General features: G+C 37.8%; 1 protein-coding gene across 1 annotated transcript in view; it reads right to left on the bottom strand.

Moving 5' to 3' along the window:
- The window catches only part of cnih3 (cornichon family AMPA receptor auxiliary protein 3), a 131,080-nt gene that overhangs the window by 6,399 nt on the left and 97,010 nt on the right, over window positions 1-27,671 (bottom strand). Inside the window, 4 exon segments of the mRNA XM_030128581.1 lie at window positions 5,476-5,511; window positions 7,720-7,775; window positions 8,480-8,623; window positions 18,483-18,595. Of these exon segments, the coding sequence (XP_029984441.1) occupies window positions 7,748-7,775; window positions 8,480-8,623; window positions 18,483-18,595 (285 nt within the window). The 3' untranslated portion in view covers window positions 5,476-5,511; window positions 7,720-7,747.

Below are 27,671 nucleotides of genomic sequence, written 5' to 3'. Positions count from 1 at the left end.
TTAAATGTGCTAAATGTTACGTATTTTAATAAGATTAATTGGAAAATAAATGACAAAAGTGCCAGTTTGCTGATGTTTTCAAGGTATATGATTAAGTATTATTACACATATATATTGGTTTATGTACATTTATATAATAGTTTTATAAATCTTCCACTAAATAGAACCTGTAAAGTGAATGTATTCTCATGTGCAGACAGTGTTTTGAAGTAGATCTTGTAGCTCTGAGACAAATATTCCTTTTGAGTCAAACCCATTCTCTCATTAATTCTTGAATTTCATATTTTGACCCAAGGCTGTATCTTGGAAAGTTAAGCCAACCAGCATTTTTTACTTGATTTTTCTTTATCAGTGACTCTCATGTGGTAAAATTTCATTACTTTTATTCTGGAAGCCTTTTCCTTGCAGACCAGTGATATTGGTAAAATTGCATTTACTTTTCTTAAGGCATTTCCGTTTGTTCAGGTTGTTCACATTTTTTGTACAAATATAGTTTGGTAATGTAAACATTTTCATGTAATTTTACTTTTTTACACCAAAAACCTAAGAGCAAATTTGGGGTTGTCATTATTTATAGGTTATTATGACAATATTTTACTGGTCTGACTCATTTGAAATCCAATTGGACTGTATGTGTTTGTATGTGGAACCTGAATTAAAATGATTTTGACACCATTGATTGTTAATATCTTCAGTGTAATTTTTGCATTTCACAAATTCATCCCATGGGCCAGGTTGGACCCTTTGGTGGGCCGAATTTGGCCCCCGGGCCGCATGTTTGACACCTGTGGTATATCGCCTCCCTATTTCCACAAGCTATCACAATACATATGTTACAGGATTTGATTTCAGTATATTTGTACAACTATTTACATGTCATTTATATTTTTATATATTTTGTATATTCTTCAAAACTTTATAAACAAATTTCATTCAATCATGTCATGATAATAAAGATGTATTTCTCACTGTTCTGCCTCTTATGCGTGTTCCAACATTGTATCACTTCATCTGGTGACAGTCATCTACCCAATAAAATCTTTCTGAGGTAAGTTGTCACAGAAGCCGCAGTTGCCTTCGAGAGTAGCATGAAATGCATCTTGGGATATTTGCCAGCCAAGTCTACACATGTCACCAACCAGTGCATCCTTGGTTTAAGCTAGCAGACAAGAACGACATCTGGGCATTCCATCCCATCTTTTAAATGTAACAATACTTGGCTGGGACTGATGACATTTCACGAGATTGCAAGGACAAAAGAACAGATAAGTACGCATACTGAAAAACGGCCATAGACTTGGCCAGCTGTAAAAACTGGACCTAGATTTGTATTATGAATGTCAAACTCTACACCCTGAGGTATTGAGTGAATCAGGGGTGAGCACATGACACCTTATTACACAGAAGTCACCTGTGATAATGAGGCAACTTCCAATTACTGTAGCTTAATTAGTGAGCGGGATGTAATGTGTGAGGTGAAACACTCACAGAAAGACATGTTACACGCTCTTTATGTGTTTTAGTACTCATAACTGCTGCAAGGTTCTTTGTTACATGTCATGTATTCTTTGCTCTCAGAGCGTTTCCTCAAATGTAAGAGCCGAGCAATTTCTTGTATAATTTAATTATCTATATTAAGTTTATAGAAATATGTTCCTGGAGATGTACACTTGTTGTTATTGATGACATTTAATGTGGGCAGTTTTTTTCTTTATGCTTCAAAAAAAACAAAAAAAAAAGGTCATTTAAAATACAGCATGAAGGTACAGAGCTAGAATTTGTAAATGGAGTAAGCGCCATATAGGCCCAAAATGCTTGAAATTTTTTGTAAAAGCTACAGTTTGAGCTTAAGCATTCACTGAAAGATTGGTGCAAGATTCCTTCTACTTTAATTAAAACCTCTGTTGGAACTGCAAATTGCATTATTCCAAAATGCAGTCATCTAAATATACAAAAATCTGGGGTTTATATTGTCAGTGATAGTCCAAAAACAGTGACCACAGAACAATTCTGGTTTTATCTCAGACCACTTGATACATTCCCAGAGACACCAGAAAAGTATCAACACCGCAGCTTTAAGAGTTTAATGAATGCCATAATTTGTCTCTGCCTGATGCTAACATTTTATGTCAAGCTCTGGATTTTAAGACAGATGTCGCTTATTTCATGTTTCATTAGCGTTTAACATCTGTTTAGCTAATGAGCCGAGGTTACCCTTGCGTATATGTGTGTGAGAGAGAGGGACTAAACCAGAAGGACAGATTTACATGCCTGGGAGGAACAAGTAGCACAGTAATAAGGCTAAACTAGCACACAGATATTAGCATCCAACATGCTAAGGTCTGGTATTTTAGTCAGGAAGGGTAAAAAACCAAGCTGAGAAAAGACAGGAGACCTGTATGCATCTTGCAAAGGGGAGAAATGGTTGTTACTAGTGTGCATCGCATTCCACACAGCATCCCTGTGACGAAAAACGACAGGTTCAGGAGGAGAGAACGGAAGAGAGAGAGGGGTGAAGGTAAAAGGTCACATTCTCAGGGGAACTCCATTAGTTAGTCAGGGCTTCATTATCAGCGAGGTCCAGGAGGAACTGTAGCACAGAGCTCACAGGGGGCCAAGACAGAATAAAAGCTGAGCAGTGGATTGGGATTTATTATTGCGTTGACATTATTTTACATTTTAAAATGTCTATATCTACATTATAATCACGATCATGTGCTTATGTGAGGTTTGTATTGTAGTTGTTGCTGGTAGTGCCGGTGTTTCTTGCCATTATCTAATTCCATCTCTAAGCTAACGACTTTCTCAGTTATCTGCATCCATAAAAACAACCAGCACTGGGACTTCTACATATAGGACATGCTTGTCTACAGGAGCAATAATATGCAACACCATCAGACATCAAGGTGTATAAAACCACAGCTTGAATCTGAATCCAAGACACCTTCAAGTGTAATACCACTGGTGCTTTACAGACACTGAACTCCTCCAAAAAATTCCAAGTAAACACATAGTTTCTAGTCATTCTGGTCTCATTTATTCTAATAAGTCTAAAGGTCCTTTCATAATTTACATTGTAATAAAGCTGTAATAGTTAGGTATCCTATTTATACACATCAGTAATCACATCTAACCAGGAGCAATGATAACATACCGAGTCCTAGGTCTTTGTCTATCAAGAATAAATCACACATTGTCACAATCACTTCACAAGAAGAAGTACAAATATTTTATTCCAACTTTATGGGCAAAGGTGTATTTCTGCACCAATGATCATAGAGGGCATTCATATCCATTTTCACTAATTGGGCTTTGAAAACAGATGTGTTTCACAGCTCACGTGGAAGCCAGGGTTGCAAAATAAATTGTACTGACAAAAAAATCTAGTAGTTATGATTAAATTGGACTAATAAAATTGTTTTAACCATATCTTTCATTATGTTTAGTCTTAGCTGTGTCAGTAATTTCACCTAGTGTTTCCTCACCAACCAGTCCTCATGCTTCCCTAGCTCCATCCACTTGCCCAACTATGGCCACTTCTAGTTCCAAAAAGCCAACATGTCAATTGATAATCCGGAGACCACTTGGTGACATCAGTCTAACAATAGACTTGGCTTAGACATGGAGCTGGCTGACATCAACATAACACCGGCTCTCAGCGTGAAACAGACTCCGACTAAAACATCACATGAGCACACAAGCGCTACATTCTTACATAGGCCTGTTGAATTTTTAACTGCTTTGCATTTAAGATTTATGTAAAATAATTCCTAAAATATTGATGAATAGATTTATTTAAAGGCTTTCAAAAGAGTTGATGTGTTTATGTAGCAGTCTGTTGGATGCCCTTTGGGCTTGTGCTTCTGTCCTCCTGCTGTGCCCAGATGGCCAAAATCAAGAGTTATAGAGCAATTCCATTGGATCATCTGCACCAGTTCAGCTCCACTGAGCAACCAAAAAGGATTTTAAATCACCTGTCACCCAGGTGTTGAGGTGAACACTCAGGTGGAGCTCTGTGTTCATGTATGTGTCTGTGAGAGCATGCACAATTCCATTATGTGCATATATGGGATTTTGTGCCTGTGTGTGTGTGTGTATGGGGGGGTATCTTTCAAGTAAGATTTATTGCAATGGTGTGAGGGATCTTGAGGTCACAGATGCGAGCAGGCAAGGCTGGATTGTGTTTAGGTCTCAAGGAACAGTGGAAAAGGAGGGTTTGGTGTCAAAAAGGCAAGAAAACAAACGCAAGCCCCATGGAGCAGGTTTCAGGTGGATTCACTTTAACTTCAAACTCATCTACATCAGCAGTGCCTTGGCTGACCATTTGATGTGTGGAATTTTCAACTGGACAAAAATAATGTATTAAATTATTTATAAAATACAAGTAACAGCTGTTAAAACACTGTATTTAGTGAAGCTGGGCCTGAATATTTTACTTTTTGGTTAAATAGATAGTTTCAGATACATTTCCTAATTCTGGAATATGTTGAATATCATTGTTAAAATGTGTAAAAAAAAAAAAAAAAAAAAAAAAAAAAAAAGCTTCCATTTCTACTTTTGCCTGAAAGGTGTTTGTTTTGAAAAACTGAGACCATAGCAAACAAATTCAGGACTTTATTCACACAAAGATTGTTTGGTCTGGTTGGTTCATTTGTAAGAAAACCTTTTTTTAGATGTCTTGGACTTCTGGTTCAGTTACAGAAAGCTACAAAAGGATATCTTTGCCAATAAAAAAAGAACAAAAACAAATGGAACATACTGTGTACAGTACTGTGTAAAAATCTTGGCAACCTTTGGATTTGTTGTTTTTTCAGGGCTAAAATGAACATAAATATTTATTTCTCAGTCTCTTATCTTCAGATACAAAAACAAAATACAGGAAATGTATGCACAGCCTCAAGACACAAAAACTAAATGGACTGTCAGTCAAGTCACTATTTAGTGTGACCCCTGACCCCATGACGAGAAGCAACAAAAACAGAAACATCTGGCATGTGTTGAATAAACCTGGCATAAAACAACATAAAATTAATGAAATAAACCTATTATTGTCTGAACAAAAGGGTTAAGGTCATGTTAGGTATAAAGGGAAGTGACACAAAATACTACCACTTTGGTTTATAGAAGCTGCCTTTTCCTGAAACGTGTATGATTACTGCTGTTCATGCTTCACATGTATCCAGACTGTATCGTGATATAGAGGCTGAGAAATGCATATCTGTGGTCATTAGAACTTTACCTAACCAGCAAACCTAATATTGGATTTTTCCACAGTAGTATATTCCATGCAAGTTATTGGTAGGCAGTCATGTCATAACTAAGTGGTCCAAATTTGATGTGAAAAAATTCAGCTACTCTTTAATCTTTGTTGTCTAGTTACCATGGCAAAGCCCTAATATGTAGGGTTGACAGAGTACTATCTCAGTTGAACTTAAACTGAAAGTGAATCGACCATCACCCTGCGTTGTAGAATACCTCGCTGCTGTTCCTCCTGCTGCTGCTGTCAGTGGTCTGTAAAACAGCACATCAGCCCGTTATGAGCTAGAGGACAGGATGGGGTGAGATGAAGAAGCAAGATGACTTAAACTTGAGATGAAGGCCCAGTGTCCGCAACCGCTCAAAAATGTACTCACCAGGACAAACCCTCCTCTTGATTCTCTCCAAAAATATGGAGTTATAAAAATACTATACTACTAAAACTAATTCTGTTTAGTTTGAGTAACTTTTATTGATGCTGTTGTCTTATTTATACTACACCTCACCAAGCTTACGACTGGAGTCAGTTATTGATACCGTAAAGACCTGCAGCTATAATAAGGATTTCATATGTTTTAGCCCACTAATTACAGATCATATGAATGATGCCCTGCTGCGACTTATTTTTTTCATTTCTTTTCAGTGAGTAACCTGCATTTCTCCCCTTGTAGTTTCTTGTAAACAAGGCATTGAACTGTTCCACCAATGGAGCAGACACTGTTTAATCATCCAAGGAATTACTCGGGTGATATAACCTTGTTTGAGACACAGGCATTCTAATGCCTGCAGGTTCATGGCTTCTGTGATCTATGTAGAGCACTGCCAATATGGTAGATTTGGCACAGTCCTGCCAGTACACAGCAGGTCAAGGCTGTCTAATTTGTGATATAGCCTGATAGCACCATCTTGGATTTACTGGGAGTTCAATGACAGATATAGCTATGTATCCACAAATTTGAAGCCAACTTTTGGCAAAAAAACACCATGATGTAATAAGTTAGGTTATGTTTTGTTGTGAGCAGGTGGTGCTGTAAGCGACTATGGACATGCCTGCAGTTAACAGAGTAGAAGAAGCAAAGCATCATGTTATTGTTTTCTAAACAGAAATTGAGATGGCTGTGGTTAATTTTTCATGGTAAAGAAAGTTAAGAGGAATAATTCAGTCTCTCCATCGATCTACACGACCTGCTGTACCAGACATGTTTTACTAATATAGACTACTATTATAGAAATAACTGGGAAGATCTTCAATCATATGTTTACCAAGGGTTTCCGCTTACTCCATGTGCATCTACTGTTTTGCAATAAAAGTCAAAAGACACCTTAAGTGACTATTTTGCAAAATTCTGAAAATGTTTCAGTTTTTTTCCCATTTCCATCAATATTTTCCTATGCATTATTTCAAAATGAGCATTAAATATGTTTATGGAAACACACTTGCCTATTTATCTGATTGACACATGCGTACTGTCACTATTTTGTACTTTTAGGTGTGTATAAAATGTGTTTTTCATTAGTCCAAGAAAGTAGCAGTCCTTAAATCTGCATCTCATTATATTAATAGAACCTCCAGAATCTCAGGATTAACTAAATTAATGGGCTAAAACATGAAAAACCTCCAAATCTGTCTTGACTTGAGTTTTTCTACTGAAAGATGTAAGCACTGGTATGAGAATGGATATGATATGAGTACAAATTAATAGCTGTTTTGTTCTTTGTTTTTTAAATGTCTTGTCTTACTTTTGTTACCATGCCAGGAGGGAGCATTCTGTCATCTTAATATATCTGTGGGTGGCATATTGTTTGGGGAAAAAAAAACCCAAAAACTTTTCTATTGCTAATATTTGTCACTAATAGTAAAGAACAATGCTCCTATTAGTTGAAAATTACAGTTTTTGGAAGATTTTACACGAGGCAGTAAATTACATGCAATCTTTTAAAAACGTAATTGCAAAATTTATCTATTATAGATGTACTCATGCAGCTTTGAATTATTCTTAAAGATATTCAAATTAACAAGATTGTAATTTTTCATCATTGGGCATCTAAGAATCCCAAATTACCTAATTTAATTTTACATCCAGGTAATAATAAAACTATTAACAAAGAGTGTGCATCCTATAGCTTTTCCACCTGTGTAGTATTGCTGTGATAAATATATTAAAAGCACAATAAAAAGCTCTAAAAGCTACATCAGTGTGGGACCTCCAGGTAAGTGTTAAATGATTAATCACTGCATTATCACACACATAAAAGAACAACTCTGTGTTAATATTGCAATCACTGGTCTGGTCTCACAAAAATAAAAAAAAAATGTTGATCTTATTTGTAGTTTATGTCTATACATCCACAATAGCCTTTAATGGCACATTAATATATGAGACTGTATTGGGAGTTTAAAAGATGCTATTCTGCCTCCATTTGCTACCATACAGTAAAATGTCAAAAATATAAGGATTGTACCTTTAAGTGTTTCCAGTGATAAGACCTATTAGAGGGATATTTCCAGGTTCCACACACTGCAGCACCCACATGACACATGGAACAAGAATCCACAGTCATTAATAACAAGATCATTAGACAGGGAAAGAAACAAGATTATAAAAGTACATTCTTATCACAGAAAAATACAGCATTTCATTACAAATATTATCAAATGTTGGACAAGTGATAAAAGAATACATGGCCTAAAAAGATGTTCTGCAACTGTTTCTGTGAATAATGTCTGAAACTTCTTAACACATAAACAACTCAAAGCATGTTGTAGAGGTTCCATCTTCTATCGTCCTATGCATTAAGGTAGTGCTTGTCAATGAAGTAAAGAATCAAATTCTCTCAACATCACATGCATTAGCAGGTGGGGGCGTGATAGTTAACCTAATATGTGGCACACATTTAAAGTGAGTATTTGCATGTGTTTGTCAGAGAAATTGTTACTTTATTCAGTGATTTGCACTCACTTGCTGATGATTGTGTCATCAGAGCTGGGGAAAAATTTCAGTTAAGGACATTTTTCAATATTTTCCAATACCACAAAATGTTATAGAAACAGGATTGGAATCTTTTATTTTCCATTTCCCTGTTTTCCATTTTTCCCTTCAAACCCCGGCCTGATTTTTAATTTTTTTTTTAAAGCTTCAGTTTTTTGCTGTAGCTGTTTTAATCAGATTAATGTAATCTCTTGACATGCAATCCAGTTATCTCCCCCATACTGCCTGCTCACCAGTAGAGATAGTAGAAGAAGGAGAGGACGAAGAAGGACAACTTGCACCAGGCCTCCTTCAGGCAGAACTTAAGCGTGTCGCCGTTCATCACAGATGCTGGATCGTAGAGCAGCTCCTTAGTGTCCGTTGGGGAATGGAAATACCTACCACAGGGGGCAAAGACCACACGGCGGGTAGTTGACCCGTTCCAGACCCCGGGGGGAAGGGGATGTAGGCGGAGGACATGATGGGAGGAAATGGGGAAGATAGTATGGAAAAAGATGGCATGATGAGTTAAAGAGACACCATCATGCAGCAGACATGGGTGAAATAGTAGTTGGGTATGTTTGAGGGAATTGACTTTTCACTAAACCAATCGTAGCTTAGCAGCCATAACCACAAAAGGTAGACCTGTCAACCTGAATCTGTCTTTAGCATATATTACATGCTAAGGCTTGACAGGCTTAGCGAGCAGTCAGTCGAATTATAGAGGGTATGCACTGACAACACTTTCCCTCTGGAATATGCTCCATCATTCATTTAGGAATGAGTGGCAAATCATTCTGCAATGATGCTGCATTTTGAAGGGAAAACTGCAAAGTTGTCATTAAAACAATCGATAAGGCTTAAATTAATCTCACCAGAGATCCTCACAGCAACTTACCAAAAAAAACAGTGGTCCATAGACACTATTGTGTGGTCAGGAATTAGCCGTTTTGTCATTTATATGTAGGCTACCCAATTCTGATGCTTGGGAAGTACAGCTAAAACCCTGAAAGCAATCAAAAGTCTTGATGTGTGGTTAAACTTTTTTTTATTTTGCCTTTTACAATATTAACAGAAAGGAGCACCCAAGCATGTAACCTAAGCTACTAGACTGTATGTATTTGGTTGTCAGCTTACCAGTAAATGAAAGAGTAGCAACAGAAAACAAGAGCATTTACATAAGATATTTGTAAGAAGTGCTATATTGAAATAAATATGTGAAAGTCAAAGTCAACCTGCATGCCAGTCCAAACAAGCAACAGCAGTGATGTATGTGTAACTGCTACTAAGCATGTGCATGAAACTATAAACCGTTAACTTACCATTAACTTAAAAGTGACACATAGACACACACACAAGTGTATAAAGCATAGTGAATTACAGTATCTGCATCTGCTACCGTACTAGGTTATTTAGCCATGACTGTTAACTTACTGGTCAATGAAAAACCAGCAACAAAAAATAAGATTCAGGACAGCGAGAATTACATAAAAATGTGTTTGTATAGTGTTACATTTAAATGAATATGGGCAGTAATTTTAACTACTCCATGAGCTGCCTGACAGGTTGCCTACCAGTGGCTGAAAAGCAGTGATAAGCAAGACATGTTAGACGTAAAAATATTGGTTGTAAATGAAGGTCAGTGACTCTGATTCTGCATGGTGTCTTGCCTGATAGACACAATGTGTGTTACAAACAGGTGTTAAAAGGAAGGAAAGTGAATGATTTGGCTATTAACTGTAGCTTACCCAAAATTGATTCTTGGTTTGTGTCACTGCTTTTTCAAGGTCTCCATTCACAGCTTTACAGCCACGGTTTTACGGGAAAGTGTAAGTGTTATATTAATATGAAAATGTGATGTAATTTCTGCTCTATGACAACATGCGGTTACATATTGTTTTTTACTGTAGGTATTTGGTTGTTAGTTGAAACGAATAAGTGACTAACATTAGCTCTTTCCCATTTTATATGTTTTTTTTGTTTCTTTCATGTTTCTGCCTGTGTTCAAGCTTCTATTCATTAAACCCTTTTTGTGCCACTCAGTGAATTAAACCTTATTGACTTTGGTTGTGACATCATGTTCATACCCTCTACATGAAGAAAATCAACCTCTGAGGAGAAGCCCAGGGGATGAATTATCTCGTGGTGTCCCATCAAGATAAACAAGGGAAAATAAAATATTTGAATGTCATTCAAATATATCTTCACCCAGGTCTGTTGTACAGATATAAAGGTATCAGTAATGGGGCTATGTTTCTAAATTCAGTCAGCTCAGTAAATGAATTACAACTCCAACTGCCTAAACTTGATTATGTGGTTTCAATGAAACATTTTGTCCCTGTCTCAAATGACATTCATTCATCTCCAGCTGACTGATTTACAAGCTGAAGAGAAAATCCACCCTGTAATAGAATCTGCATGTGTTATAAGCTGCTTTTAGCATAATCAATATTTGTAAACAAGAGCAGCTTGCACTTAAAGCCATGCAAAATGAAGACTCCAAAACACAGAAGTGATTAATAGTGGAGCGGAGTTGGGGAATAGCTGGATGTTTCCTGGAGCTTTTACGTTCCAGTGAGATTTATTTCAACATGGCTGCTAGAATCATGAAGCAAGGGGATTAGCACTGTTATCTTTAGCTTTAAGAGAGGTACACTAACCTCATAATTGCTTTCATAAAGTGGACTTTGCCTTTAACTGACCCCAAAACTGATACAGATGAACACGCATCTGCAACAGTGGATTAGTATATGAGGAAAGACCACTTGCATTGAGATAGGTCTGCTTCCCTTTAAGTCATTTGATTCTCAGCAAACAATTTTACAAAACCAATCACTCATTTGCTTTTCTCAATAGAAATCAAATAAGGAAGCTGCCATTGTTTTGCAGGTGGTCTCCTCCACCACAGTTCAGACTCATTGATGGTTTATACATGTTCACACTGTTTGGTAGTTAAGTGTTAACGTTTGGTGTTAACAATGAAGTGACTGTACATTTAGTTGTCATAAATTAACTATAATGTACATCCCGTAATTCACATTTCTGGTTTATATATGATTCATGCATGTATGAAATATTCAGTAATGCACTTGATGTATTCTTGAGTGTGACATGGGTTTTGTAATGAGCCACTGTATGTATAGTATCATGTATTTGTACAGATATACGTGCACAGATGACTGATGAAGTAAACAAGTTAAAAATCACCATCATCTTCTAAAACATCATTGTAATCATCAATCATTAATCATTAACCAGGAAAAAAACAGAAAAGTAAAACAGTCATCTACATCTTTGGGTATAAACAGAAATAGAACATGCACACATATGTATATGCATATACACACGCAATCATATAATCCATTCCACAAACAACTAACCCTAAACGTTGCAATGAAATTCCTAACTCTAACCATAACGTGTCTATCATTAAAGATCTGTTTAAAGGTTTATCCAAAGGTGAGGACTGACCAACAGTTCCTTACTTGGTCAAGGTCAGGTGCTCATTTCGGACGGTAAAAACTGAGGGTGATCGTTAAAAAGACAGACAAAACCACAAAATAACACCACCATACTGTCAAAAAACACACACGGCAGTTTCAGCTGCAAACCATAAATGAAGCAAATACATCATCCCTCTTTGTATTTTACACTTTTACACATCAATTTTAATGTGGTTCTAGCAGCGACGTTATCAGTTACTTTTTAGCGTGATAGCATTTCTCCTACATGTAATAGTAAGAATGAGTCTCTGGAGCAGCAGCAACAACGTGAACATTTTTTTACAGCTCCATTCCTACAGTACATGAATGTGTCAGCCTGGTTACTATGGGAAATATCCCCATCCATGAAAGCAGCATTATCCTCCTAAACTTTGCATATTTACCTGGACCTGCCCCATGTCAACAACTGAACTAAATGATAAGTTCACCCAAATGGCATCAGACATTTACAATAGTTTTGTTGTTTTTGTTGAGGTTTCTATTTTAAGTAATTTTAATTTAAGTCCCTGAAATTGAAAAACATGGTTCTCCGTGACTTTCCAGGTCATTCTAAATGACGCATTTTGCTTTCCTTTTTCTTTATTTATAGATCTGTTATTCTATCATTCTTTCATTCATCTCATTCTATCATTGTGGAATAATGTGTTCTCAAAAAGATTTTAGTGTTTTGTGTATTAAGATATTACATGTATTGTCACATAATGCAGATTTCTCAAATCCTAAGGTCAGAGTCACTAATGGCTTACAGCAGTACAGACTTTCTTTTGCTGTTACAAACTATTATCAGGATTTACTGAAGATGGCCAGTGAAAAGTTCCAACTAGAAAGGTGTATGCATGTGGCTGGTCTCATTTTCACCTGTGTTTCCCTGGTCCAGAGGTCACTGTTGGTAAGAATCCAGAGGTGTACAATGTTCCCAAATGGCCAGGAGGCTCTCCAGGAATTAAATAAACTCCTTCTGTCTCGGTAGTGTCATTGTGTAACTTTCCTCACCAAAAATGAACAAGAAATACATGTAATCTGAATCCTGATTAACTAGTTTTCTAGATTCAGGACCATGGAGAGCTCATGTTGCTTTCCTGCATGTTCCCTACTAAACACATGACATAAATGCTAGCTGTTTGTTAAGTCTGAAAACAAACACATGCTGTATATTGTGAAAGGTCACCTCCAGATGTGACTTCTATTCCAGATGCCCCCATTTTGAAGAAAATTATACACTGATATATTTAAATATTTTATATAAATTGTTACATTCCTCTACTTCCAACCTCCATTCTATTGTAGGAATGGCTTAAAAGTTTAAAGGTTAACTCACTTTATTATCCCCATAAGCAAATTCAGTCTCACCCATCCTAATACACACGTTACCCAGCATTACCATTAGCAATTAGCTCATTAAGAGCAGCGAAGGAGCTCGGGAACCAACTCCAGATCCTAATCAGTACCTTGGTGAGGGCCACTGACAGGATAATTAACCTACCGGGGGGAAACTGGAGGAATCACAGGAATTCCATGTGGTGCAAAGACAACATGCAAACTGGAACACTAAACCTTGCAGTTGTGAGGTGGAGGTGCTAACCACTATGCCACCGTGTCCAAAACTTGGACATTCACTTCTACTTTATACTAAAATGTAAAAAAAATTAATGGACATTTCAACATCTATCTAATATTATTACCTTGGCTTTGTGCTAATTTACATGATTTGTAAATCTGGCCCTTAGTGAGTCCTCGATGATCTAGACATAAATAATCAAACTTTGATTTATGTGTGTTTGGGCAAAATTTTCATCTAAATATCGGTCTAAAGCAGTGATTCTAAACTGGTGGGTTTCAGCTTGACCTTTTTTCAGTGGGACGTAGGCCTTTGCCCAGGCACAAAAAAAAAAAAAATCTTGTGCTTTTATTTTGAAGGGGATTTTTTATGCAATTGAGTGCTGTCGATTCACACAACATAACAGCAGGTGACTATAATATCTTGTAATCTTAAATGACACATGCCATTTCTCAGGATTGAAGGAGACCCGCAAAGTTTGTTTTCATGCTAATAGAGCATGGAGATATGCATGTAGCACATCAAGTACATGATATATGAATTTTCTTACACTGAAAGCAAAGGAGGACAAAAACTTCAGTGCTTTTTTAGACCAAGATGATGTTCCTAACATGCACTTTTTGTTTTTAATTAAAACACAGCTAACTGAGTGTAAAAGAGAATATTTCCAGCTCTAGCATCACCATCTTCTGATCACTTTGGTTTATCATTAAACTTGTTTTTTGTTTGGTTTTTTTGTGCTGGCATATTGTGACATTCTGTATTATCTCAGGTTCTAACTGCACCATCTTTTCACTAAATAAATTTGAGAAGGTGAACATTTTCCTCAATTTGGGTTGTGGCTTGGCTTTAAAGGATGATAGTGGGTCCTGAAGTCAGACCTGCTGAGAACCACTGAGCAACCACTTTCCAAGGAGGTCTTAAACAGAAAGTAGTTTTTATCCCAACTGTATCATTCATTATAAGCCCATGATGACAATTTACTGCAAATCATGAGTAAAACTGTACATTTTTATCGACTACATGAGATATGGATTTTCTTACATTGAAAGCAAAGGAGGACAAAAACCTCAGTGTGTTTTACAGCAAGGTGATTTCTCTTAGAATCACTTTTTGTTTTTAATTAAAACACAGCTAATTGCGTGTAAAAGAGAATATTTCCAACTCTAGCATCACCATCTCCTGATCGTTTTGGTTTATCACTAAACTTGTTTTTTTGTTTTTGTTTTTTGCTGGCATATTGTGATACTCTGTACTATCTCAGGTTCTAACAGCACCATTTTTGTACTAAATACATTTGAGAAGGGGAACATTTTCTTCAATTAGGGTTGTGGTTTGTCATTGAGGGGTATTAGTGGGTCCTGAAGTCAGACCAGCTGAGAACCACTGGTCTAAAATCAGCTATCTTAGCAACCACTTTCCAAGTTCTTTAAAAAAAGTATTTTTTTCCCCAAATGTATCATTCAATATAAGCCCATCTTGACAATTTGCTGCAAATCATCTGTAAAAATGTACATTTTTATTGACTACATGAGATGTAGATTTTCTTACACTGAAAGCGAAAGGAGACAAAAACCTCAGTGTGCTTTACAGCAAGGTGATGTCCCTGAGATGTACTTTTTGTTTTTAATTAAAACAGTTAATTGAGTGTATAAGAGAATATTTCCAACTCTAGCATCACCATCTCCTGATCGTTTTGGTTTATCATTAAACTTGTTTGTTTGTTTGCTTTTTTTTTTGCTGGCATATTGTGATATTTTGTACTATCTCAGGTTCAAACTATTCTGTACTATCTCAGGTTGTGGTTCCAAATGTATCATTCATTATAAGCCCATGTTGGCAATTTGCTGCAATTCATGTGTAAAACTGTACATTTTGCTGGAAGAGTTGTCAATCTGTCATCTAACCCCCCCCCCCCCCCCCCCCGCAGCATCTGCAGACTCTGCCGAGCGTCACATCAACATGTGGACAGATGAGCGAGAATGCACACATGAATTCACATACCCACACATAACACTCAGCCATGAACCCTGGCCTGAGAGTACGGCATGTAACCTCGAACTGTTCATGTGTTTATTTAGCTCTCCATCTATATCCCCCCCCCGCCTCCCTCTGTCTCTCCTCTGTATCACCTTGTCAATATTCGATCTCCTTCCTATCACTCACTCGTGTTGTCTCCTGCCTCATTTTCAGCCCTCCTCCACCTCTGCCTTTTTTTCTCTCTCTCTTTCTCTCTCTCTTGCAACATCTTTGGCTTAATCTGTTTCTTGCTCTTCCCTTCCTTGTCTTCTCATCTCTCAGCTGTGCAGGAAGCAGCATCTGTAGCCGCTGGGCATCTGGCACAGTCTCCAATTAATGAGACAGCAAGATGTTTTTTTTTCCTCTCTTTGGCTCTCCTTTTCTCTCCTGTCCTCTCCTCTTTTCTCTTCTCCTCTCCTCATGTAAACTCCAACAAGCTGAGCACATGATCTTAAACCATTTGGGCTGCTAGCAGTACACATCCACACTGCACCAGCAGGAAGAACAGGAGCAATGACAAAGACAAAAACAAAGAAAGAAAGCAGCAGCCAAAAGAATCTGAAGATCACTGACTGGTGACCCATTTTTCAGACACTGGCTTTTAGGGGCTTGGAATCTGTTTAGAGCACTGATACACTTGCTTTCCACAGTATGTTTCTGTGCTTTTGATAGTTATCCTGTGTTTAGATGTGGGGACATTAAGTACACGAAGACTAAATAACCATAACAAAACCGGATCAAAATAGCTGTCTTTTTGTTGCCTTTTCTCTTATCATATTCAAATTAAGGATGGAAATATTCTGTTTTTAAGTAGCAAAGTCCTTAAAAGACCAAAACAAGCCAGGAATTGACCCAGAATTTAGAGTTGGCGGCTCAGTGTTTTTTAATCACTACACATCGATGCTTTAGCCCCGATAGCGGCACAAAGCTTAGTTAAATACAATCAATACATACAAACAAAAGGATGTATTACATTAATTACAGTATTGTTATCGCTTTATACCCAGTAGGTACAGCAATGGGGCTTTTTATGGTGAAATTTTATTAACACGTGGTTATTGTTGTAGAACTCAGTCTTGGTTCTGACTTGGTTTCAATACAATTTTTTGACAGCCTCAACGTTATCCTTTATTTTAAGACTGATCACAATAACTAAGATAACACTAACCTGCCTGTGCATCATATGATTTATTTGTTATGATCATTACTGTGATTTTAAAAAACTGCTTTAAACTCAAGATCAATTACTGAATTTCATATCAAACTAGAAGCACTCGGAGAGCGCAGACCTCCGCCAAGGCTGATCAGTGGCCCCCCCCGTGGGCCCCCCCACCCCCAATCACCACCAAAATTTAATCATTTCTTCCTTATCCCATTTCCAACAAACCCTGAAAATTTCATCCAAATCTGTCCATAACTTTTTGAGTTATGTTGCACACTAACGATCAGTGCCCCCCCCCCCCCCCCCCCCCCGTAGGCCCCCCCACCCCCGATCACCACCAAAATTTAATCATTTCTTCCTTATCCCATTTCCAACAAACCCTGAAAATTTCATCCAAATCTGTCCAGAACTTTTTGAGTTATGTTGCACACTAACGATCAGTGCCCCCCCCCCCCCCCCCATGGGCCCCCCCCACCCCCGATCATCACCAAAATTTAATAATTTCTTCCTTATCCCATTTCCAACAAACCCTGAAAATTTCATCCAAATCTGTCCTTAACTTTTTGAGTTATGTTGCACACTAACGGACAGACAAACAGACAGACAAACAAACAAACAAACAAACAAACCCTGGCAAAAACATAACCTCCTTGGCGGAGGTAATAAACCTACATCAGTGTTTCTCCTACCATTATATTAGGGTGTGCCCCTCACCCCAGTGACACCCCCTACCCCTCCTAAATGCTAAATTAACTGTACATTATTTTGGTGTTACCATACGTGCAAATGCATAAGTTAAAATGCATCTGATTTAAAATCTTACCAAGAAACTCAAGATTGCGATTCCAACCATAATTCTTAATTCCAATTTTATCCTTTTACATGGAACCCCAACCAAAAGCACAAATTTATTTAAGGTTATAACAGACACACATATATAGAAACCAGGGTGCAATTTGTTAAAAAAACAGAGGGGGAGATGTTGTAAAATCATGAAAAAACAAGCAATCAATAGGCCTAATTCTTCTTTAAGTTAACGGTAAGCCCTATTACATGTCAAATAGTTGCACATTCATCTTTAATGCCAAATAAAAATACATGAAACATTTAATTTTAACAGCCATACCTGCGATGTGGGAGATGGCCATGGACCATGGATAAGGGCCGATCACGCCAACAAGGCAACTCAATCAGTAAAACGTAACATATAACCTAATCCATTAAGATGCAGATGAACATATACATTGTCGCCCACAGACATACTAGTGATGTGCGGATCAGTGCGTTACCCGCAGGTTGAGTTAAGGCATGTCAAAAAAAAAATTAATTTTCAGACACAGAGAGGGAGACACTGATATAGTCTACAGAGAGAGATAGGTAAGGTATACACTGTATTTATGTGCATGGAGACTGCCGACAGTTCGGTTCAGGTAAAAGTTGAGGCTCCCAGAGAGTCGGGCGCACTGTGTACGCACTGTGGGCAGCGCGGACTCCGCACACACTGTCCGCAGACGTTTGAGGTTTCATAGACGAGCGTACCTATTTCCTACATTTCTTGTGACAATTTCATACATTTACATCATCCTACATTGTGTGACACCGAGTACGTGTACACAGAGTCTGTGCGGTCATAAAAATTTAACTTTGCGCGGACATGTCTGGCTGACATCTGCTTTGGGTTTGCCTCTAGTACTAGCGGAGTCAAGTGCACCTAGTACCAGAAATGTAGGCTATACGTCACAACCTGCCTGTTATTTCAATTAGTTTTTAATCATTGACGCGGTTACGCCCCATCCCCGCAACAAATGGCATCCTGTATAAAACATAGACATATATAACAAATCATACAAGAGCAAACTACTGTAACCCTAACCCTAGTACTTCAGACTGGTGAGTCCCTGCAAATGTATTCTCATAAAATCCTCATAAAATACACACACACACACCCTCACACACACACATACACACACACACACACACACACACACACACACACAAACAGATTGTATAGTTACCTCCATGTGTTGTAGAAGAGCAGGGGGATATTGAGGCCTACTGTCAGCCACTCTTGGGCACACAGGAACATGATGCAGAAGAGCCCATGGATTGAGTACTCTGGTAGCACCAACTGCAGCACAGACAGAGATGGAATCAGGAGGAAGAGGAGGATGAGTCGTAGAGAAGATGAGAAAGAAGAAAGAATAAAGAGTGATTGATTATCACACTTTAAACACAGATAGAAATCCCTGGATCATCAATGAAAAGGCTGCCTGAGATTTGCTCCATTCCTTTACTGCAATGGTTTACATCTTGTGATGTAAGTGCTGCATGAATGAACTGCAACTATATTAATCTAAAGGGCAGTGTTTTAGCAGACGCCACATTATCATTTTAATGCCCACAGGTGTAAGAAAAGCATCGTCATTAGCATTCAAAATGCTTTGCACAGCCTATATTTAGCTGCTACAAATCTGTCTATCTGCCTGAATTCCAAGTGGCTAAATGCCCCTATCTAGATTATGGAGAGCTTAGCTTCACAATGGGTAGCACACATGGATGGCAGGGCTCCATCATTGTCATAATAACCAGAGGGCTCGGCCTTCTGAATGCAGGAAGCAAGACAACCTCTTGGCAAACAGCGAGAGTGAGAAAATGTGTTCGAACCCTCCTTCACCTTGCCAATCCCATTCTCCCCAAAGCAACAAGCTCCACTTTAATTCTCCAAAATAGAAAAAAAAAAATTAAAAAGTTGGGAAGAAGGGAAAGAAGCTTATGTTTGTGCAGCTTTATAATGATTCATAACAAAAAGTTGGGATTTAAAAACCAGTCAGTTTTTAGTTGTTTCCAAAATATAGTTTGATGTGCAGCAAAACTGAAATGCATTTAAAGAGTACAACCTCTGAAAAAACCTTATCTAAAACCACTTAGGGCTTTTCCCTTCACTGTGAATATAAATGAGAATTTTGTCATCAAGGTGGAGAAAATATGAAAAATGAGGTGAAGGGGACTGTAGACTCCTCTGCTAATTGGTTATGGCAAGCCACACTTTCTATTTGACATGTATTCGTTCAAGATTATATAGTAAGATTATACACATTCATCTATCTATCAGTACATAAACAAAAGAGTCACACCATATCATGTCTGGGTGATGATTGATTAAAGATTTATTTGTTATACGATCTATTTTCCAATAACTCAAGATCATACAAACACCATTAAATACATAAATACAGTCACTATCCAAGTTTGAAAGGGCCGAGTACCAGTGGAGGCAGTGCTCTGTAATATGCATGTTGCATCAGACATGACTTTTAGCATTAAGGCTGCTTAGCTAGCAAGAACTTGTTTTATGTTTTTTGACACCATTTAAAAATAATCTTCAACAAATAATAAATAGATAGCATCCAGTGTGCTTAAAAACAAAACCTGACTTAAAACTTTAGTTTGTCAGCACAATAAGTCTTGGACTAAACCACCTCTAGGAGCTTGTACAGTGTTAAACTGTCACTGCAGAAATGAACAAAATGACAATCTATCTGACTGCAGAAAATTACAGCTGTAAAAAACAATGAGCTCAAAAGACAGAAAAAATGCCAACTGTCAGAGAAAACTATTCTGAGATGAACTGATGCACTACAGGAAATCAGTGAATTGCTGGTGGCTGCAGAGGTCCACATGTCTATTGATCCTGGCTTTACTGATAACATTTTATTTTAGTTAGGTCAATGTGGATGGAGTGTTATTTCACCAGTGAGCAGATTTGTATTGCATTCTCTGCAACTCTACAGCATCTTTTCAAAGCATTGTTAATTTATTTTCTTCATTATAATGACATGATTATTTTATTATATTAATGCTCTCCCTTTGCCTTTCAGGTTTACTCCAGGTCTGCTGGCTTCACCCACTATCAAAAACATTTATGCTAGGTTAATTATCGTGTCAGTTCTCTCAACCAAAGTAGTGGTTTAGATCTGGAGTTGGTCCCCAAGCACTTTCAGACCAGCTGTATGTTTTCTATGACAAGTTAAATGCGGCAACAAGAACCTCAAAAATTTTAAACTGAAGAGCTGAAGAAACCATATCTATATTCAGTCTTTTGTTCAATTAATCACTGTCACGGTCCGCTCCAGTGTTGCCGCTAACCCCTCCTTCAACAATTAGACTCACCTGCTGCGCGCCACACAGCTGCAGCGCCTTTCTATCAGGAGCCTATATAAGGGGCTCCTCTGTGGCTGTGTGGCACCAGACCATTTCCCCTTACACCTCTCCAGATCACAGACTCTCACCATCCTGATTCCATCTCCCTGCAGACTTTGTTTCCACCCTCAGGTTTTGTGTTTTCCTCCTCATGTCTATTTTCTGTTTAATAAAACCTGTCACTCCCTTTGACTCCATTCACTCACTCTGTCTTGACAATCACAGTACAAGGGATCCCAAAACTATCAGGCTTTCCAGTTAATTTATTGATTATTATATTGCATTTACATGAACACTAGGCATTCTACTTTTGTCCTTTCATTCAAGACACAAATGCTATATACTAAGGACTGACATTGCAGATTATGAATTCAGTGGACTAAGCACATGAAAAGTCCTCGTCTAGAAGTTTGTCAGTAACCAATTAAGTCTAATGTGTTTCCAGCAGTTTGCTAAAATTGCTTGCCATGCAAAGCCCAATGAACACCTGAATAACCCAAATGTCTTAGCCCACAAATTCTGTACAGGCTTTTCACCACTAATATTATCAAAAAAGAAAGCCACTTCAGTCCTCATGTATATTTAACAGCGAACAGGGCAACGCATTACCGTGCCATTGTGGACTGCCTGGCCTTGAACATTACTGTACACACTGCTATAAAGCGGCAGTGCTCACGATGCATTATTCAGATGGTTACATGCCTCCTAATAACACAAAAAACATATTTTCACTGAATAGCTCTTTAACAGCGGGAGACAAGAAAAAAACTGCTGCTAAGACAGAACCTAAATATATCCATTTGGTTTCACACATGCAGCAGGCAAGCAACACATGCACAGACACACCAGTGCACAGCATGCATGCATTGAAAACAAATGTGGACATGGATAAAAGACATAACACGTAATCTTCCCTGCTCAGACACAAGCCAAAAACTCATTAAACAACTAATTAAACAGCTTTACATTCTCCCTCTTCTTGCAAGGTAGCCAGCCACAACCAAGTAAAGGTACAGTCCATTTGTAACATTTACAAGAATTTAATGAAAAGTTTCCTAAACAGCCCTGTAAAGGATAACTAAAGATGCTAAAATGACTGAAATTGCATTATTATAGTGATGATAAAGTCTTGTGTATTATGAAATATTCCAGTTATATTCCATCATTTTACACCATATCTCTCATGTAGCCCAGACTGGATGAACCAAAGACAGTTATATTGTATATGGGTGCAGTTATATTGATTTGACTATGCCATTTATAATTAGGATTTAGCATCCTGTTATTGCGTTTGTGTATATAAACTCCAATTTCAGAACCCCGAAAAAGCCCTTTTTCTAGTTTTGAGAGTGACTCACACAGTTGCTTAAACAGCATGCAGTAATCATTAGCTACATGAACACTTGTATAGGAGCATCATGTTAGGAGACTATGAATAACCATATTTGTCAGTGTCATTGTAACCACTGTAATCAAAATATGATTAAAAACAGGATGAATTTCATAACTATGATACTAGCTCATATATAAAGATAATCACTACCCATCCACTCATCCTTACATCAATTTTTTCGGCCGTCAGGTCCTTGTGAGTGCCATGTGGAAGCCAGAACCTATCACTGCTACCTATCAGTGAAGGCAAGGTACACCCTGGACATGTTGCCAGTTCATTACAGGGCCATTATATAAAGAACAACTATTCCCTCTCACATTCACACCAACAAAAAGTCTGATTAATTTACTAAGTGCATGTCTTCAGACAATCATTACCTCCTTGATTTCCCAACAAGCTTGGAAGAGCAGGATAAAGCAACAGGAATTCAGAAGGTCACAATGTGCAACCTCAACACAAGAGCTCACTAAATTCTACACAATGTACATGAGATCAGAAGCAAATTATTCCAATTAGCTAGTGGTCTGTTGTGCAATGGTTAACAATGCACTGTGGAAGATGATGTCCCCAATTTTAACCTCCTCAGACCCAGAACCAGAAAAGTCTTTGCTTTTTTGCGTGAAAAAAATTGTCTTGAGTGAAAACAGTACGATGCAACAATTTTTTCAGATACATTTTTCATTTATTCAATTATTTTTTTTTTTATAATTAATGTCCTTTGCAGTGGACAGCTTTTTCAATAATACTGTGTGCACAAAAAACTCAGAACTGGCTCTTAGGAGGTTAACCCATCAAGGTCCAGTGCTACTTTTGTGGCACTTCCAAAACTGTTTTTTTTTTTCTCTATATTTGATTTATCGCCATTCGTTATAATGTTATCCTCTGTATTGTGTGTTTTTTTCCAGTTTAAATAATGTATTTTCCTATATTTAATTCAATGATAATGTAGATGTTCATAAAAGCTCAGATTAAAGTTAAGAGTTATTATATCAAAAACATAGAAAACTGAAGAAAAAGTGACTTTTTGTGTAAAATACATCATTAACTGAACATAAACCAAGTGTCTCCATCCACTGTCATTGATCCAACTCCATGGGTTTTACTGGTGAATCAAAGAAAGAGAAGATGACGGTGTTTCCTCGTTCACTACAGAGCCTCTGAACGTCCAAATGTCCACATCTGATGACCATGAAAAGATGACAAACTACCAATTATTTACATGTATTGATAGGATTATGGATCATCAGGTATTAAACAGTTTAGTTCAGTAGATGGTTTAGATTGACAGTAGATGTTTAGGTCTTTATGGGTTAAAAAACAAATCTAGTGTCTAGGATCCATTTTTCATTGCTGTTTTAATGGCAGTGTTCTGTGGTGGAATGTGTATAACTGCATGAAAGGCATTATATTGCTGCCTCCTTCCTCAGCAGAAACCTTGGCAGTAACAAGGACTGGAGGACTCAGCCACAACAAACTGGAGAAAATAAGTAATTATGCTTAGAGAAGTAAAAAAGAGCAATTTACAAAGTACATTTTTGACCACATTCAATCCCGGTCTATGGGATCATTTGTCTGAACAGCTGTGTTTGTTGTGTTTTATCACGGTCTAATTAAAACTATATAAAGACTGGTGTGTGTTTACAGCTGAAAATGGGAGAATTTTTGAGTCCAGTCCAGACTTCACCCCTGCAACCATCCTGAGCAGGATGTTTGTTATTTCATGGATGAGTTGTTCCGACATCTTTGTTGCTGGGACAGGATGCAAACACACCCTCATGCATATACGCACACAAAATGCAAATTATTTGTAATTATTTGTCCGCTGCTGGTGACCCTGCTGTGACTCCTTAGCGTTCAGAAACCATGTTCACTGTATACGCTAGATGAGTGTGTATTGGAGCATACGCATTCCATTTCCAAGCTGATGGGTAACAAACGATTTTCTTTCCTCAATCGTGCGCCGTCTAGCAGATCCACTGAGGCTCTATGTGTGTGAGTGTGTGTGCTGTCAGAGGGACCCATCTGGGACTGTGCCTGGCTGGGACTGGAGATCTGTTTCTGTGGCTGTGCTGCCCAGGGGCCACCCTTACACCCATCTGATCCAACACTGACACGGTTCCATTCACAAGGGAATCTAAACTTCACCCGAATCGCTCCCAGTATCTCATAATGAAACACCACTGAACTTTGGAACACTTTGTACAGCTGCGAGCAAACTGTATGCCATCTGGACATGACTCACAAGGCTGTAAATGTCAAATAAAAATCTAATACATTACATTGGATAATTATTATATGATGGCTTCCCTTGCTTCTACATATTTCTATTAAAATCTTTTATATTAATAAAATATCAAGCATATAAGGTTGCTATATTCAATTGCATTACAGTCCAAATTTTTGTTTCTATTGTATTGAAAGTGTTAACATTTATCAATCACATTTGTCTAAAAAGAATGAGTTTGTAATTGCAGTCGTAACCTCCTAAAGGCTGTTCTGTCTATGTTGCCATGGTAATACTACGCAATACATGTAGCGATATATATATGCTATACTTCCTCGTAAGCAGGAAAATGTTAGCTAAAAACTCAACAAAACTAACTGTTGGACAACAGAACAAAACTCAAACAAGAAGAGCTGCAATGGACAATCATCAAAAACAAGTTCCAGTGTGTGTCATGAATAACTGCATTAAACAAAACAACAATTGGCCGAGGGTTTAATAGGTTAATCCTGTGTTCCAGGGTCAGGGGGTTGGATTGATTCCCAGATGACACTGAGTGAAGGCGTGGTACATCCAATTTGGAGAGTGGAGTACATGTTTTTTATGGGTTCTTTCAGGGTACTCCATCTTCCAGTGTCCAAAGGCATGCTTATAATAGATTAACTAGTGATTCTAAATCACCCATAGGTGTGAATATGCGTGTGAATTCTTGTTTGTTTTTATATGTCAGCCCTGAATTGAATAGAACTATGGACTTGACTGAATTTGAACATCTGATAATTTTTAGATATTTTAATAAATAAACATTACAGAATGTCTCAGTGGTGCAGTATTTTTTTTATCCCCATAGATTGTAATTGTCTTTTCATAAATAATTGTCAGTCTAACCAATCAAATGAGTTTGTGACTAAATCTAGTAACACTGTGGAACTCTAAGCTGCTGGCCAAACTTCACAACTGCAAAACAATTTCCATATGTTGGTTTTTGCCACACAAGTTTATTTTTCCCCCAGAGCAAAATTGTTTTACCTTCAACATTCAAATAAATAAAACTAAGAACAAAAATAAAGTAAAAAATTCCTGAAACATCAGCTGGTGTCTTCATGCAGTGATATTCAAATAACAATGATTCCATCTGGAGAAAAGCTGTGAATGCTAATGGATCAAGAAATTAATTAGGGAACAAATACTTCTAGTTTGAAAACATATTATCTTTAAAGCCCATTAAAATCTGTGCTGCTCATTATCCTCCCTCAGTTTCCTTTTGATTTTTACTTGATGATGAGTAAAAGCACATCTGCTTCGTCTCACTCTGAGCAGCGCCTCTGAAACTGCAGCTCCAGAGCTGCTGCTACATCACAGCTCTGCATATGGATGACATTGCATCATATTTCCATCGAGCCTACTGGCAAAATGTAAAAGCCTTCCTTGTAGCGCTAATGAGCCATGCCAGCGATTATATAATTGTACATAGTGATTAGACAGCCAGCTTTAGCACATTAGAATGAGCAGAGTCAATATGTAGAGGTAAAAATGCAGAATTTGAAACCATGCAGCCACTGATTCACATGTAGCATCTCCAAGTTTATTAAGGCCATATCTCCTCTATCCAACATCATTCTGTGTCTCTTCAGAAAGAAGTGCCTCTACTTTTTCACTTTAAAATGCTTTTTTCTCCCCTCTTATTACTCCTGTGTCGAGCCAAACAGCTCCCAGACCTCTTACTGCAAGTCGGTATCCAGCCTCGTAAATGAGAGCACCAGCCCACGCTCCATTCAAAGCCCAAGTGGAACCTGATGGAGCTGCCTGGACTCGGCCCTCAACCTCTCCAGGTCCAATTAGAGTGGCCACCCACCATGGAGTGTGTTCACTCACTCACAGCTGAAAAGAAGCCAGAGAGCATTTCAAATGCAACTCTTCACGCAGTCCCGCTGTAAGGGACGGCGGGTGAGAACACCAGATCACCCACCGACACTCAAAGCTAATGAGAGAAATGAATAAACAGGATAAAAGAGATAGGAATCAGAAGGGGTACAGAGAAGACAGTTTCACACTCTTAAATTGTCTCTTCCTCATGTCATTAATTGGATTTTGTCATGCAATTTGCAGAGATGTAACAGATTTTTTTTTTTTTTCATCAGAGAACCATAGTTTTTATACTCACACATAGCCCAGTTTTTTATATGCATATTTATTTTATCTTCTACATTCTATAGTTTTTCTAAGCATAATTATCAGTGTTGGGGGGACTTAAATTACATGTAGTTGAACTACATAGTTAAATTGCATTTTGCTGTAACTTGCTGGTAGTTAAACTACTTTCATATTTTGTGCCGTGTCAAGTAGTTCAAGTACTTTTTGGGTAATTTTTTTGTAGCTTAACTACTCAATTTGCAAACTACAATTTTGGGTAACAACATAAAATGAAGGGGTTTTTTCTACATTTATTTTTGTAATATAAATTGTACTTCACCATTGAATGCAAGACAGTCCCTTCATCTTTCATCCTGAATTGCTTTGAAGGCATGATCAAGTCATGACATGACAGCCAACACTGCCTCTGACTGGCTTGCCCTGGCAGCACTCGAATGCTTCCCAGATGTGCGATCAGTACTCACATTGTGTGGTCGTCACCACCATGGACAACCCTCCTGCAAGTACCACTCCCAATAGCGACGTGCCACTCCAACCATGGCCATAATTTGTTTCATATACATTCTCAATTTAACGCTGAAAATAAAAAGTAGTTGCTAAAACTACTTTTTCTAGCCGTAGTTTTACAATTATGTTTGTACAAAACAAAGTATGTACAACTTTGTTTGAACTACTGCCATACTGAACTGCTTGTAGTTTTACAAGCTATGCTTGCAAAGTAAATTTTCCTACACTGACAATTTTTCTATGTTGTATATATTATCCTGTATATATAGTGCCTGATTGTATTTATTGCTGCTGCCTGCTGAGCCAACTGCAATTTCACTTTTGATGTAAAATCTGGAATGACAAATAAAGTCTGTCTAAGGGTTCATTTATGCTCTACATTAAAGATGCAGACAGATATGGACGGAGTGTTCTGTCCATCCCCTGCAAACATTACTTGTGTATTTGTGTTTGTTTTCCAGGAGTTTGCAGATGCATACCCGGACGGACAAAACGGAGTAGTACAACTGGGAACACTGGAGGCAGTGTTGAGATTTGAACAGAATACTTTCCATAAATAGCGGCTTTCAACGAGCAATTGTGTGAGTTAGTGAAAAACCACATGTCAACAACATGTCTTGACTTACAGGGCAGTATTGTGTTGAATAATGAACAGAAAGAAGGTTTTGAAGATCATTATGATGGTACAGTGAAGTTTAACCTTTTGGATATAAATGTCATCATTAC

This window comes from Sphaeramia orbicularis, chromosome 24 (genome assembly GCF_902148855.1).
Source record: "Sphaeramia orbicularis chromosome 24, fSphaOr1.1, whole genome shotgun sequence".
Taxonomy (NCBI): Eukaryota; Metazoa; Chordata; class Actinopteri; order Kurtiformes; family Apogonidae; genus Sphaeramia; species Sphaeramia orbicularis.
The sequence above is the reverse complement of the archived record's forward strand: the minus strand, read 5'-3'. Positions and strand labels throughout refer to the sequence as shown.